The following is a 13106-nucleotide window of genomic DNA, read 5'->3' as shown; positions in this document are numbered from 1 at the left end:
TGCCTTTTCAATATAATCAACATGTTCACAAAATAGGTTTGATTTGTAATACAAAAGTAAAATTGTTCGCTCCACACTTCTAAATTAAAATCACAAGGGAAAATAAACTTTTCGACCAGAGACCCTCCTGCTTTTCGTATCACTCAACCCTTCCTCCTTTCAACACAATATGCAGAAAGCTTTTACTTTTAAATTGTATCCATGATACTTTGGAGGATTAACACACAGGAAAAGAAGGAAAAGGCAAATTGCGCTCCCCGCCCCCAACATGGCACGTAAGTGTCCAACTCACATTGAAAGATGCTTAACCTGCCATGAAGTTCTCCCCTAAGCCATGCCCCCATGTACCAGATTTCAGAGTTTTCCTGAGCACATGCAGAATTCACAATTTATAGAATTCCATGCATGTCTTAATCTGTACTCTTTAAAAAGTGTGTTTTGAGAGGTATGAAGTGTATTTATAATATTCAGCAAGTGTGGAATATGCTGCCCCGTCAGATCTCGGGATTCCCCCTCCCGCTTCCCGAGGAAGAGGAATGAAGGGGAAAAGCAACATGGGGACATTAAAAAAAAGGGGGGGGGCAAGAAACAATGACATTTTGTTTAGCACTGACCGATAGGATCCAAGGATCCTTACTTATATAAAACCCTATGTAAGTTGAAGAAGTCATTCATGACTCGACTCAAATCTCATGGTCTCCTTTATTATCCTAGACTATTTTTTTTAAAATTTTATTTTAATTTTCGTTAAATATACCTCCGCAGGGCACAATCACATACAATCAATACGATTGGTAAATTACACGAGCTCTATCCCAAGCATATATGCACCAATGTAAAAAGTTATTTAAAAAAACAAAAACAAACGAAAAAATAAAATAAACTCCACCCAAAAAGGTGATAATGACGGTAGAATGTCTCGGGGAGACTGGTATGAACCAAAGAAAACTAGGTTTACAAATAAAGTATTTCTGTAGAGAAATCCCACAACTGGAAACAGTTAGGTGGCTTTTAAAGTGGGAATGCATGTGGTTGTGTGCTCTGTCTCCACTGAATGGAAGAAAATGGGGACAGAGCTCTTCACATTACTGTCACTGGTTATCAAAAGTAGAAAAAAAAAAATCAATCAAGCTACAGTGTAGCTGTTAAGCTGACCTTCAAGGAAAGCGCCTCTTCGTACAGAGGTTGCTCACCTGGCAAGCAGAAGCCTCAGGGAAGGCAGAAATTCCTTACGCTAGTAAAGCTAAAGTCCCATTATTGGCTATTTTGTCCACGTTGCAGCCACCCACTTAGAGGCTGCAAAGGAATGGCATAAAAATGATGAACAATGGATCAGCTGTGTTGCTTGGGGGGTTATTTCTCCTTTCTGGATTCAAGTTGATCTCTGGATGCACAGAAAGCTTCTGCCACCTCTACTAAAAGCTAGAAAGGAGCTCACTGCACAGGTCCAGTTGTGGGATCCATCCAGTACACAATCTGGTTTGGATGCCAAAGACTTGTATTATCTGCCACAAATTATTAACAACTTTAATATTACAGAGAAGCAAATGATTTTTAGTTTATACCATAAACATCAAATACACCAGAGGATTTTGGTTTTTTTAGTTACAGATACATATACATATTTCAGTGTATCTAATACTTCTTTCTTATCAGGGATTGCATCTCCCTTTGGTTGTACTTTCCCCAAGACCAAAACCAAAACCAAAAAAAAAAAAAAAAAAAAAAAAAAAACAAAAACCACCCACCAAACCCCCAAAAAACCCCAACCCAACACAAAAAAAAAACAACCAGATGCCCCAAACACCTTTTTCCTATTTTTAAGTTGATACTACTGTGTTTTCCTTGTGGGCCCAAACTTTCCTTGCAGGAGGAACCAGTGGAAAAACCCCCCAAAACTTATACATCTCCAGATCTATCAGGCAAAGATGTCCAGAATTTGGTAGCTGGAACTCAGCACCTCAATGGAAGATGCCTGATTTTCAGAGGTGCTGAGCGGCTGCAGGTCCCACTGGACTGAGAGAGGTTAACTTTCCAGAAGCTACAGGAGCTCAGCAGCACTGCAGGTCAGACCCCTTATTCGGGTGGCTAAATTGTTAACATCCAACTCTGGACATCTTGGCCACGGTGTTATAAAGTTTCACCTGCACTGGGAAGCAGTTGAGGAGGAAGTCCAGTGTACACAGAGGAAGAACCAAATTGTTCATGCACTCCATTAGAATGTAACAAAGAAAGTGGAGATGTTTTGGAAATCGTATTCCTCATTCCCATGGCATGAAACCACTCTCACTACTGATACAATCATTTAAAAAAAAAGGTCACATTAATATTCCCTTCCCCTCCAATGAAAAGTCCCATCTACATCACAACAACCAGTTGCTTCCAAAGGTGAGGCATGATCAGACACATTTAACACCTGGTTTTGACTACAATGTAGAACCTGTGTCAGGTGCCTCTATTGGAATAAGGCCTCCAGACTACTTGACTGGTGTCCTGCAACACTTGAGCCTCTTTCCAGTATGTGCCATTTTGTGTCAATGCAAGTAGTAGATGACAGCAACATTCCAGCATCTGTGTTTAATATTTATATTAAATTTGCCAGAAGAGCAAATCAGTTTCAATGTCATACGGACAATCTTGGCCCTGTACTCACATACTGCAAAGGACACAAAATGTCACTTATCTGCACAAAGGCTGTGTTTAGAAGGTGGCTCAGATGTGCCGACTCAAATTTAGCATGACAGGCTTTTCACCAATTCAGTGTGTGAATCACTACTCTGAATAAGACAGCGGAAGCATGTCACTCTGATAATATTCGTTTATACATCTCTTAACTGTCTCACAGCTAATACTGCCGATATTGGGCAGTGGGGCAGAAAGTGTACCTATTTTAGAGACGAGTGGAGGAGAAGGGAATCAATATAATGGCAAGTTATGGAGGTGAAGTCATGCCACAGTTATTCTGCCTGCTCATTTGAATGACTCTAGGTACTTTTCTCACAGCTCTTCCAATGATTTTTCCCCTTTATTAAACACAGAGGAGACTAACGGGCAGCACTGCTACTCAATGCCCCCGTTTTTAGTACTGAATTTATTGGGCTTTTCTCTTAATCTTATCAAGTACTCCCTCTTCAAAATACTGCCCTGAGGTTTGGTACTTATCACTGACCTGTGGCGGTCAGGATACTTTTAAAAGCACCACACTTTTGTGACTGGGAACAGCAAGAAGTGGAGAGTTTTCCCCGATTATTTTTGCTATTTAGGAATTCCCCTCTCAATTTCAAAAGTTAAATCTGCAAGAAATTTAAGCAAACTCCTGTGAAGTAGTTAAAAAAGGGCACGTGTCAAACTCAAAGCCCAATTCTACTCCTTTGCAGTTCAGTGAGTTGGTCACAGATATCAAATACCTATCATCAGTAGGCATGTTGTGCAGTACTTGATTTAAAGCCATGGTACAGCTGGACAGGAGTCTTGTCAGTCTCACTGGACACTCTTATAAGTCAGCAAAGATTCACATTTGCAGCAAACTAGTTTTTAGATATTTTAAATCCAACAGGTTAATCATGGATTAATTTTTATAAACATGGCTTTTTGAATGATGTAAACCTTTAAAGTCCCTCCTCCGTTATCTGTAAATTAGCTGAGTGCATGGGAGTGGATGAAAGAACAAGTATGACAGTTAGAAGACTCCAAATATATTAGGTGCTTAAACACACCTTTTTTAAATTGCGTAACTAGATGAACTGATGACTTACCACCATTTAACGTAGGATTAAGGCTTGATAATCATTAACTGTGCAAACTGCTACCAGGAGAATACAGTCAACTCACAAAGTTCTACAAAGATTTGACAATCAAAACAGCTCATTGAGGGGGGAAAAAGTGAAAAGAATGAAGCACAAGTCTTTGGCTCTCCTTTAAAGAAAAACAGCAGTTTACCATGTTTATACAGACCCCCTGTTTGCCTACCAGTAGGGGCAATATCACATTTGTGCATCACTGAGTAATAACACCATTAGAAAAGGCAACTTCACAGAAGTTATTGGCTAAGCGAATTCATTTGAATGCTCGGTTTTGAAGCAGCAAGCTGTCACTGTTGCACGATCAGGGAGGATGATGGGCAAGCCAGAGGGAAGAGAGGGGTGGACTGGAGGGAGATCACAGGGGCTAGCAGAAACCAGGCAGCTGAAGAAGAATTTGAGGTTAAAGTGGTAACAGCATTAAATGTATGAAAGGTGCTCAGATCCACAGGACTCTGATTTTGAAATGGGGCAGGGCAGCCTACAAACTGCTAGAAGATAAGCATATAGAAATCTCTCATTAAAATGAGGAACTGGGGCACGCGCAAGAAGGAACAAACCCATGATACTATAGAAAAAATGAGATTTTGTTTATATTCCTAACTGGTCACCTATTTGTGTCTGGCATCGTAAAGCTCAGCCTGCTATCTGAAGCGCCTCGTTTTTAGGGCTCTGTGCACACGATGGTTGAAACTGCGAGCCACAAGCATTTACAAGGTTCCATCTACACCAGCAAGTCTGCCCGACTAGTCATACAACATGACAGCACCCCAACCGTGTCCCAACAGTGCTCTCGCTAGAGTACATGGGACCAAGCCAGGCTGCAGCAGTTTCATTTAACCCAACTGGACAGTGGTCGGGTTTCATAGGGACAGGAACAAGCCACAAATGAGTGAAGCAGCAAACATAGCTGGTCACGGGAATTTAGGTTGTCTGCTTTAACAATCAATCCTTACCCCTGAAGAGTATTGGGTGCTCTCAGTTCTGCTGGCAGGATTTTTCCACAGAAAGTGGATTTCGGGTACTGTCTTCATTAAGATTTAAAGCCTTTTTTTCTGGTTCTGAAACCCTATTTCACTGGTTGTATCACCTACACTTCTCTACAGAAACACAGGGAAAGGGCAAAAGCAGGAGAAAAAGGAAACAAAGCCAAAATCAATAAGGTATGAACATATTAAACAGGCAAGCTAAAAAGCCAAACTACAATGTTAAACAAACAGGGCATTCACCTGGAGAGACTGATCACAACAAGGACACAAAAAGTACAGGACACAAAGGAGCGGGGGATAACACTGAGGTACTCTAACACATTGCTTTAGGAGCATTTATCCTCGTTGACCTACATGTACTGGTTTGAGCAGTTCTTACTATAGAATTCCCCCTCCCTGCAAAAGTTAGAGAGAAAAAGGTCAGTTCTGAACTGCAAATAAAATTAGTTGGCACAACAGATAACGGATCATTTTTTCCCCCTCCTTCCTCCAGATTTTCTTCCTACAAATTTTAATTATTTTACGTAAAGCAATTTTTTCTAGTCAGAAGTAAAAAATAAGACACCTGGCCTTCTGCACTTGCCCTCCTAGCTTAGAATACTGCTCGAAATCATCTCAACTAAAACGAGCTTGTGTTAATATAAACAGCAGAAAAAAGTTTCTTAAAAATAACGTCGTCAAGGCTGAGCAGGTGATGGTCTCTGCAGTGCAGGAGTCCAGCCCACAGCAGCATGCTGCCAACCAGTGCACTGAGCTCATCCCAAGAGGGAGAAGGATGGAAAACAAATGACACTCTCTCAGGGAAGTCAGCCTGGTCCTCTTGAGCGGGAAGGACAGAGGCTATGATCAAGGAAGGTGCAAGGTGTAAACATGTACCAGCAGGAGAAAAAAAAAAAAAAAAAAAAAAAGAGTGCAGCTGGTGAGACTCCAGGACAAAGAAGATTTTTTTTCTCCTTGATTTGTGGGGAACAAACACACACACACACACACACACAAACAAACAAGCCACAAAGCTGCTTTCCTTGGCAATTCTGAGGCCAACGTTCAGCAAAGAGTGAAATAAACATGCATAAAGTGTGGCTGCGAGCTGAAAAGGCTTTATCTTCATTCAGTGCTTCTACCTCCCAATCAGACATTTGATCAGAACAGCTGCGCTCATGCGAAAAAATTCTTAACACATACCCAATATATATACAGATATAACTATGTATATATGTATATATATATATATATATATATATATTTATTTATTTATATATATAAATTTTTATTTAAATAAAAAAGAAAGCTCGAATCCCAAGCCAATATGTGTATCAAATCCTTGACCAGCCAGGTCTGTAGGGCATAATCAAATTCAATGTGAAATAGTATATAAATGCGGTGCCTTGACTGGGCAAATTAAATAATCGCTACTCAAATGAGTCTTCTGTTTGGACTCTCTACTGGTAGGCAATAGTGGGACTGTATTCCCTCCCATTTTATTTAAATTAACGGTATGACAGATGCAAAGCTTAGTCCAAGGTTCCTAAGACCTTAGCAGGAGTTAAAGGTTAAGAAATAACTAAACAAGAAAAGTATTAACTCTTGCTTTTACCCAACCAAAGCAATGCAATAATTTATTACATAACCAGTGCTTTCTGATTTAGTAGTCTAATCCAGAAAGAAGAGCAAAAAGCAGGCCCCGGGGGGCATGGAGGGAGTAACACTACCCAGATTCTTTCCCACTGAGCTTTCTATGCAGAGGGACTCGTTCAGTGCAGGCTACAAGGGTCAAAACACATGCAGCAAGAGCAAACCCTCACTCATGTTTGTGCTTGTTAAGAGGAATTCTCAATGGAATGAGAACATGCAGGCCTGAAAGTCCTGTCTCAAATGCTTCTGGCAGGATCACTGTGGCACCTGAACTGGCATTACTGGATGCAACTTTTCTCCTAGAGAGACGAAATGCTGGCTCCTGAAAGGATTCCATGCAGCTATGACAGGCAAGGCTCAAGAGGAAGAGCCGGACTGCCAGCCATTGCTGTGTCCTGGTACACATGGATCTTACCAAACATTGCTACTACACCTGCCCTCCTCTATTTTGCCAATTACCAAGTGCTGTGCATGCAAGACAAAGTTCTTTTCCTCTTCCCATGAGAGGCCTTTCCTGACATCACAAATAAAACATTTTAGGCCAGAAGTGGCAGATTATAAAAGCAGAAGACTTCTATTTACACACAAGCAGCTCAATAATTACCAGTGAGGGGGGAGGGGAAGCTATAATTGAAATAGTGTTTTAAAAACAGGAAAACGGAAGGCCTGTTCCAAAGCTCACACAAGTCAATGGAAGTCTCTTCACTGACTGACTTCACTGGCTTTGGATCAGGTTGACAATAGGCAGTCCATGCCCTTTCTGAGGCAACCTTGGATGCTCGGGTTACAAAAAAGGCCCTTTATAAAAGGCTCTTCTCATGGCCTAATAAAGGAAACTTTCTAGTTCCTTAAAAATCGGTGTTCTCTTTGGGTATTTTGCTATTGCTAGAGATGAAAACTTTTTGGTGCCTCTGTCATGTTGCCCAACGGCAACTGCTGGTCGGGCAAATAGCTTAGGCTCGGGATCCAGACAGCCAATTTCTACTCTCTCTCCTGGAAGTCTGAAACATGCAGGTCTCAATTAGTTGAGGCCCTCTGCCGTTGACTCAACTCGCATCCCAGCCACAAAAAAAACACACGCCATCTAAGTTCCTAGCTCAAAAAAACAAAACAAAACAAAACAAAAAAACCATAACATGCATACACTGGACTCTTTGCTACTGCTGGAATCATAGCTTTGAGGATTCATGCTGCAGCAGGATGGATATTATGGAATGCTTTCACTGAGCTGAGAAAATTACATCAACTGTGGCTAAAAGCCAAGGGGTATAAGTGGAACGGTAATGTAGTCATTGACGTGAACGCCTAGTAACAAGAAGTTAACATTAAAAACAAAACTACGGATATTTGCTGCATGTTTTTTGACTCTGCAATTCATGGCTTCCCTCCATTCCATGTCCCTCATTCACCTTTAAATTCATACCAGGAGGCAGTTAACGTTGTTCAGAGGTGAAAGGGAGTAGAGGTGGTAAAGATTTATACACTGGGTATGTAATAATACCAAAGGAAAAGAAAAAACCTACTTCATTAAGATCATACAATTAATCAAACAGAGTATATATATATAATATCTTTTTTTTTAAAGCCCTGGGATCCAAGGCGTCCAAAGTTATTAAAATAAAGTTCATTCACAGAACAAAAACAAATTTAATCTGAATTGCTTGCAGATACTGCTAATTTTTTTTTTAATTAAAAAATGTGTTAAGTGTGAACTATGTGCAGGGTTTGTTTCTAGTAGTGGTGTTTGTGCACATTGCCTCCGGATCTCCTGCTAATGCTGCTCCTGTGTTTCTCTGACCACTGTTAGAGGGAAGTGTGATGGAAGCTACCAACTCCCCCTCCCCAACAGAAACTCGGGGTGGGGGGGATGCTTTCCTCACTTCATGGAGAAGAGGTGGGTGCAACTCCTGTTCTTTGGGAGTCCTGGTTATCTCCTCCCCCCTCTGGGTCCTCTGACAGGCTCAGAGAAGAGGTCTTGTTTGATAGGAGGCTGATGTTCTCTTGCGTCAAGACTGATCCATTTGGGACATCACTGTGGAAGGAGAAAAGGGGAATAAATGAACAGATTTTAAACATGGGAAACAAGGCCCAGCCTGTTGTTGCTGTGGTGTTTCAATAACCATGCATCTCTTTTGTAAGACAGTCACAAGACATTCATTGCCTTGGTCAATGAATCATTTACTGTTCATGTATACCCATCCCATGAGAAAAAAAAATACATTAAGGATACTGGAAAACAAAACAAAAACACTACAAGGGAAACATTTTAAGGGTCCTATAATAGCACTAGATTGTATCCATTATGAAATACACACAGAAATAATTAACTATCCTTCAAATTATAATTTGCATAAACAGAGTATTTAAAGTAGCCATTTTCCCCCTCCCCAGAACAGTTTTTTGAGATACGTGTCACTATTTCCACAGTGGAAGGGGAAACTGCTGTTCTGTTAAGACTTCCCTCTTGTGACTTTTGGCCCATGACAGAGTAGGGAAGTTTGTGCAGCACTAACGAGAGGAAAGATGAAGACTCGAAATAGCTCTAATTTCTCTGGACTTCTAAATGATTGCTATGTACCCTCCATTAGACTCCAACAAAGTGGTGCTATCAGCAGCAATTTAGGACACACTACTGTCTTCAATATTGATTCACTGTTAGGATGGCAAAAACATTAATATTTTTAGTGTTTATTTTTTACAGCTAGCAATTAGAATAACTTGAAAATTACATTGGAAAGACCAACATTTAAGTATGAATAAAGCACGATTGCATCACAGGTTCATTGCTGTTTCTCTGCTTACCCAATGTGCAAAAAATTTCAGGAATCAGTAATGGCATGATGGTCAAGTTAATACACCAGCTAACTAAAATCCTTCACCGATTTCCAAACACTGAGCTAATATCAATATTTACAATTATCTAACAGAAATTATACAAACTAGTTTCACTAACAACTGCAAAGCCTGTGTCCTTCTGTTCATGGTGGAGAGAAGCCACTGCAGTCTTTTCCAGCTCAACTACATCTGAAGACCTTAACAATTGTTGTAACCAATGCTTATAAAAAACCTCGAGATGGCTGTTAAGTGGACTTATAAAACTTTCCAGCCAACAGCATGTTGTAATGCTTTTAATTTATGGTAGATGCAGTCCTAGTTCACATCACGCAGCTCAATCTCTATTGGAAGCTTTGTGCAAGTGCAAAAGCAGAATTTTGTCCTGATTTTGCGTACTGGAATGAACACCCTCATTTCACAGCAAACTCCCCCGCCTCCCCCAAAAAATTATTCCTGTTACTAAAAACAGAATAATTTGTTTTACGTGAGAGACTAGCTAACAATTCACAAACAGCTTCATTTCATTTCTCCCCTTGGCTGAAATCACCCCACATTGAATAATTACATGCATACTCAATATAAAAAAGTGATAGAAATGCAACAGGTATCGGATGCTCTTCGTATTCTTAAGAGACGGGCCTGACTAACTTATCCTCTAAGGACCAATGGAAATTCCAATCTGTTACCTGAACGTCAGTGTGAGGTCCTCAGCTGGAACCTTGTTTGATGGTTCTAGTTGTCCATTTTCTGTCTGTTTATTGGTGCCCAGGCTGCTTTTCATGTCCAGTGAAGACTGGCTCTCCTTTGAAAGAAGAGGACAGAAAATACTGTTTCACATCATCCAAAGATTCTGTGGCTTCATTCCATGGGAACAGAAGAGAATGCTTGTAAATATTAAACAAAGCCCCTCGAGACAAGAAAACTGGTTCAGAGGGATCTAGCCACCCTCACAGGATACAGAATTTCCCAAAAGACAGGAATGATTCCTATTCTGTGAAGCAAAGATCAGGGACTTTCATGCCAAAGGCTGAGTATTGAACACTAGCTTTCTACTGGATGGAACTGCAAAATTCTTATGCATGTTACAATACAGACTGTGTGTTGTAGACACCTGAAAGGCAACATTTATAAGCCAAGGAAGACGAACAGCCATTTGGCACGAAGATTTTTTTTAATTTAGCTGTGCAGTTATAAATTAGTCTTACTCTTGTTTTCAAAAGTGCAGCTGAATATTTTAAGTACAGTAACATTCTAACCCTGTACCCAAAATGCTATTATCTGAAGGGTGTGACTAATACAATGATGAAAGGGAAATGACTAACATTGGTCGCAGTCATCCAGCAGAAAGCCCTATGGCCAGGGCTAAAGGGCTGCAGCCAACCAAGCAGTCCACATTCCACCTCAACACTTCCCCTCCCCACAGCACTCACCATGCTCAGCTCACGGGTTCTCTTCCCGATTTCCCTCTCCACCTGGTGCAGTTCCATACTCAGCTGTTCGCTTGAGATCATCCCAGACCACTTAGGAGGTGGCGGTGGAGGCTGTGGTTGGCCTGCCAGGGCGGTTGCCTCCCTCTGCAACAGCAGCCTGTTATTAATAGCCTAAATGCATAAAGCCAAGCACATATACAACTAAGCACACAACAAACCATGCAAAGAGATGGACCAGGCTGCAAATCAGGAGGATTGCCTAGTTGGAAAACCCAAGCCTTCCCTCCCCTTACATGGGTTACAATGGCTTGACTTTGAAAGCATTTCCAGCAATATTTCAAAGGTCTCTCCCTTACATCCAGTTACAAGATCTTTTGTTTGTTTGTTTTTTTAAAAGTGTCAGTATTTAACATGCAGTTATTTTATTATTGTAACAAATAATTAAGCCCAATAAAAGTTGTTCTGCCCCGATTTTTATTTTTCATTTGCAAATGAAGCCACCATACATTCATGTGGAAATGTTCTTTTGTGAAGTGTTTGCTCAAGAAGAGTTCCTGGAGGACAAGCAAACCCATATCCTTGGAATAAGAAGAAGAAGAAGAAGAAGTGAAGTGTTTTGCCCCTGTAGAGATCACCAGATCCTTGCAATATCAATGTAGATACAACACAACTACTTTTTAAAAATTGTTTAAAGATCCTAAAATGGGAGGTGCTGTAAGTACAGATAATGAGTGGTTCTTTCCCAACCTGTCAGCAAGCAACGAGGAAAGAGGAAGCAGAGGGAGATCAAGTAACTCGTTCCAAGTCACACAATGATTAAACAAGAATCCCAAAATTACATGAGTGAATCTCTGTTTTGTATTTAAACTTTTGAGACCATCTTTCCTTACAGCAATCACAGACAAGTGGTCAACAGTTAACACAGACACTTATTCATTAAAGTAAAAGTAATGAATAAGTAAAGGCTGCAGCTAGTTTAGACCTAAAGCTTTGTCTCTGGATTGTAAAAAGCTAGTTGTGTCTAGAAAAAAAAACCCATGAAAGATCCTGTGACCTGAACCGTGACTTGGGTCTCAAGGTTTTAAAGTTCTTAAAGTTCATATTCAAATCTAACCATTTTAAGAGATACGACAATCAAGATGAATTATAGTGGTATGTAGGGGAGGAAAGCCAGGTAGAGGTTCTGAAACTTTCAACTACTCCTGCACTAAGGCACCACCAAAGGCAAGCATGCACAATTTAAACACAATTTCCCTCTTGTTCCTGAATAAGAGCACAATAACACAAACAAGTCACTTCTCCAGTAACTGGGAAACACGTACTTCTTGAAATGGTCATTGCCACCCAGAGACATAAACACTTAATAGATGCACAATGAGGAGCTACTGTTTTAGCACCCAACCTTTTACTAGACTAGAGCAAAGACTTCTTAACAATACCCCAGCAATGTTTCTTGCTGAGAGAAACCTCAATCTGACTAGATGAGAGGTGCCTGAGAGTAGTTTTCTGTTGCCTTCAATAGGCAGATAGTGCTTTCCCTTCCAGACATCAATACTACAGTAACTAAGCTTTCCTACACCCAAAATTCCTTATTTGTGTGTGACAGCTGCCTCCTACCACACCGTCCCATAAAATGAAGTAAAGTTGTAGATACAGCTCATTATTCCTTTTGCAAATATCAACTCTCATATCATCCCACTGGGTACGAATTACAATCATTGTAAGTAGACATTAAAGCTGAGCCTTTGAAGTTAAAACATTTTCATGCCTATTTTGTTCCATTTTCTGGCTTGCGCTGTGTTTAGGAAGAAGAGAGCTACAGCACGAAGGCAAACACCACACAAAAGGGTTTAATTTTCTATCGGTTGAGTCTGATTACCTCAAAATCTGGAAAGCCAAGAACTTTATTTGCTTACAGATTAATGGGCTCTGAAAAGACCATGAGAGAGAAAAAGCAAGCAGGCATGAACAAACAGAACATACATGGTATGCTTTGCATGGGCTACAAGTCCTTTTTTTTTTTTTTTTTCCCCCTGTGCAAGCTCACAGTTCCTGCTGCTAAATAGTTAAAGGGTTTTTCTTTTGTGAGCAAGTGCTGGGAACTCTCAATGTCAGATGTCATGGATTTCAGTTTTTGTATCATGTTCAATGTGATGAGAGAAGAACCTCTGGCTTGTAGTAAGATAATCTGCCAATTCCGTCTCTCTCCTGCTCTCTTATGCCCCTTCTGAGACGGAGATACCAACCTCCAGGCCTCGTAATTGTGTCTGCTGGCTGATCTGATGGTTTAGTTGCTGCAGTTCCAGCCGGAGCTGCTGCTCCCTCTCAGCTGAGGCTAAGGGTTTCCCATGACTGGCCACATCAGGCATGGACAATCTCTCCCTTTGCAATTGGAAAGAAAATACGTTTCAGACAGTAGC

The 13106-nt window shown here is 40.7% G+C and overlaps 1 protein-coding gene across 5 annotated transcripts in view; it reads right to left on the bottom strand.

Moving 5' to 3' along the window:
- The window catches only part of RC3H1 (ring finger and CCCH-type domains 1), an 86967-nt gene that overhangs the window by 3592 nt on the left and 70269 nt on the right, over positions 1-13106 (bottom strand). For 3 of the 5 annotated variants that reach the window (XM_075936937.2, XM_075936941.2, XM_075936938.2), the window contains 4 exons: positions 12933-13068; positions 10687-10857; positions 9943-10058; positions 684-8453 (listed from right to left, as the gene is read on the bottom strand). In XM_075936937.2, coding sequence (XP_075793052.1) covers positions 8303-8453; positions 9943-10058; positions 10687-10857; positions 12933-13068 — 574 coding nt within the window. In that variant the 3' untranslated portion in view covers positions 684-8302. Of the gene's footprint in view, positions 1-683; positions 8454-9942; positions 10059-10686; positions 10858-12932; positions 13069-13106 lie in introns of those variants that run through there. The other 2 variants (XR_012906052.2, XM_075936939.2) reach the window with 2 other exon arrangements.

Source organism: Pelodiscus sinensis, chromosome 9, assembly GCF_052426305.1.
Source record: "Pelodiscus sinensis isolate ZL-2025 chromosome 9, ASM5242630v1, whole genome shotgun sequence".
Classification (NCBI taxonomy): domain Eukaryota; kingdom Metazoa; phylum Chordata; order Testudines; family Trionychidae; genus Pelodiscus; species Pelodiscus sinensis.
The sequence above is the reverse complement of the archived record's forward strand: the minus strand, read 5'-3'. Positions and strand labels throughout refer to the sequence as shown.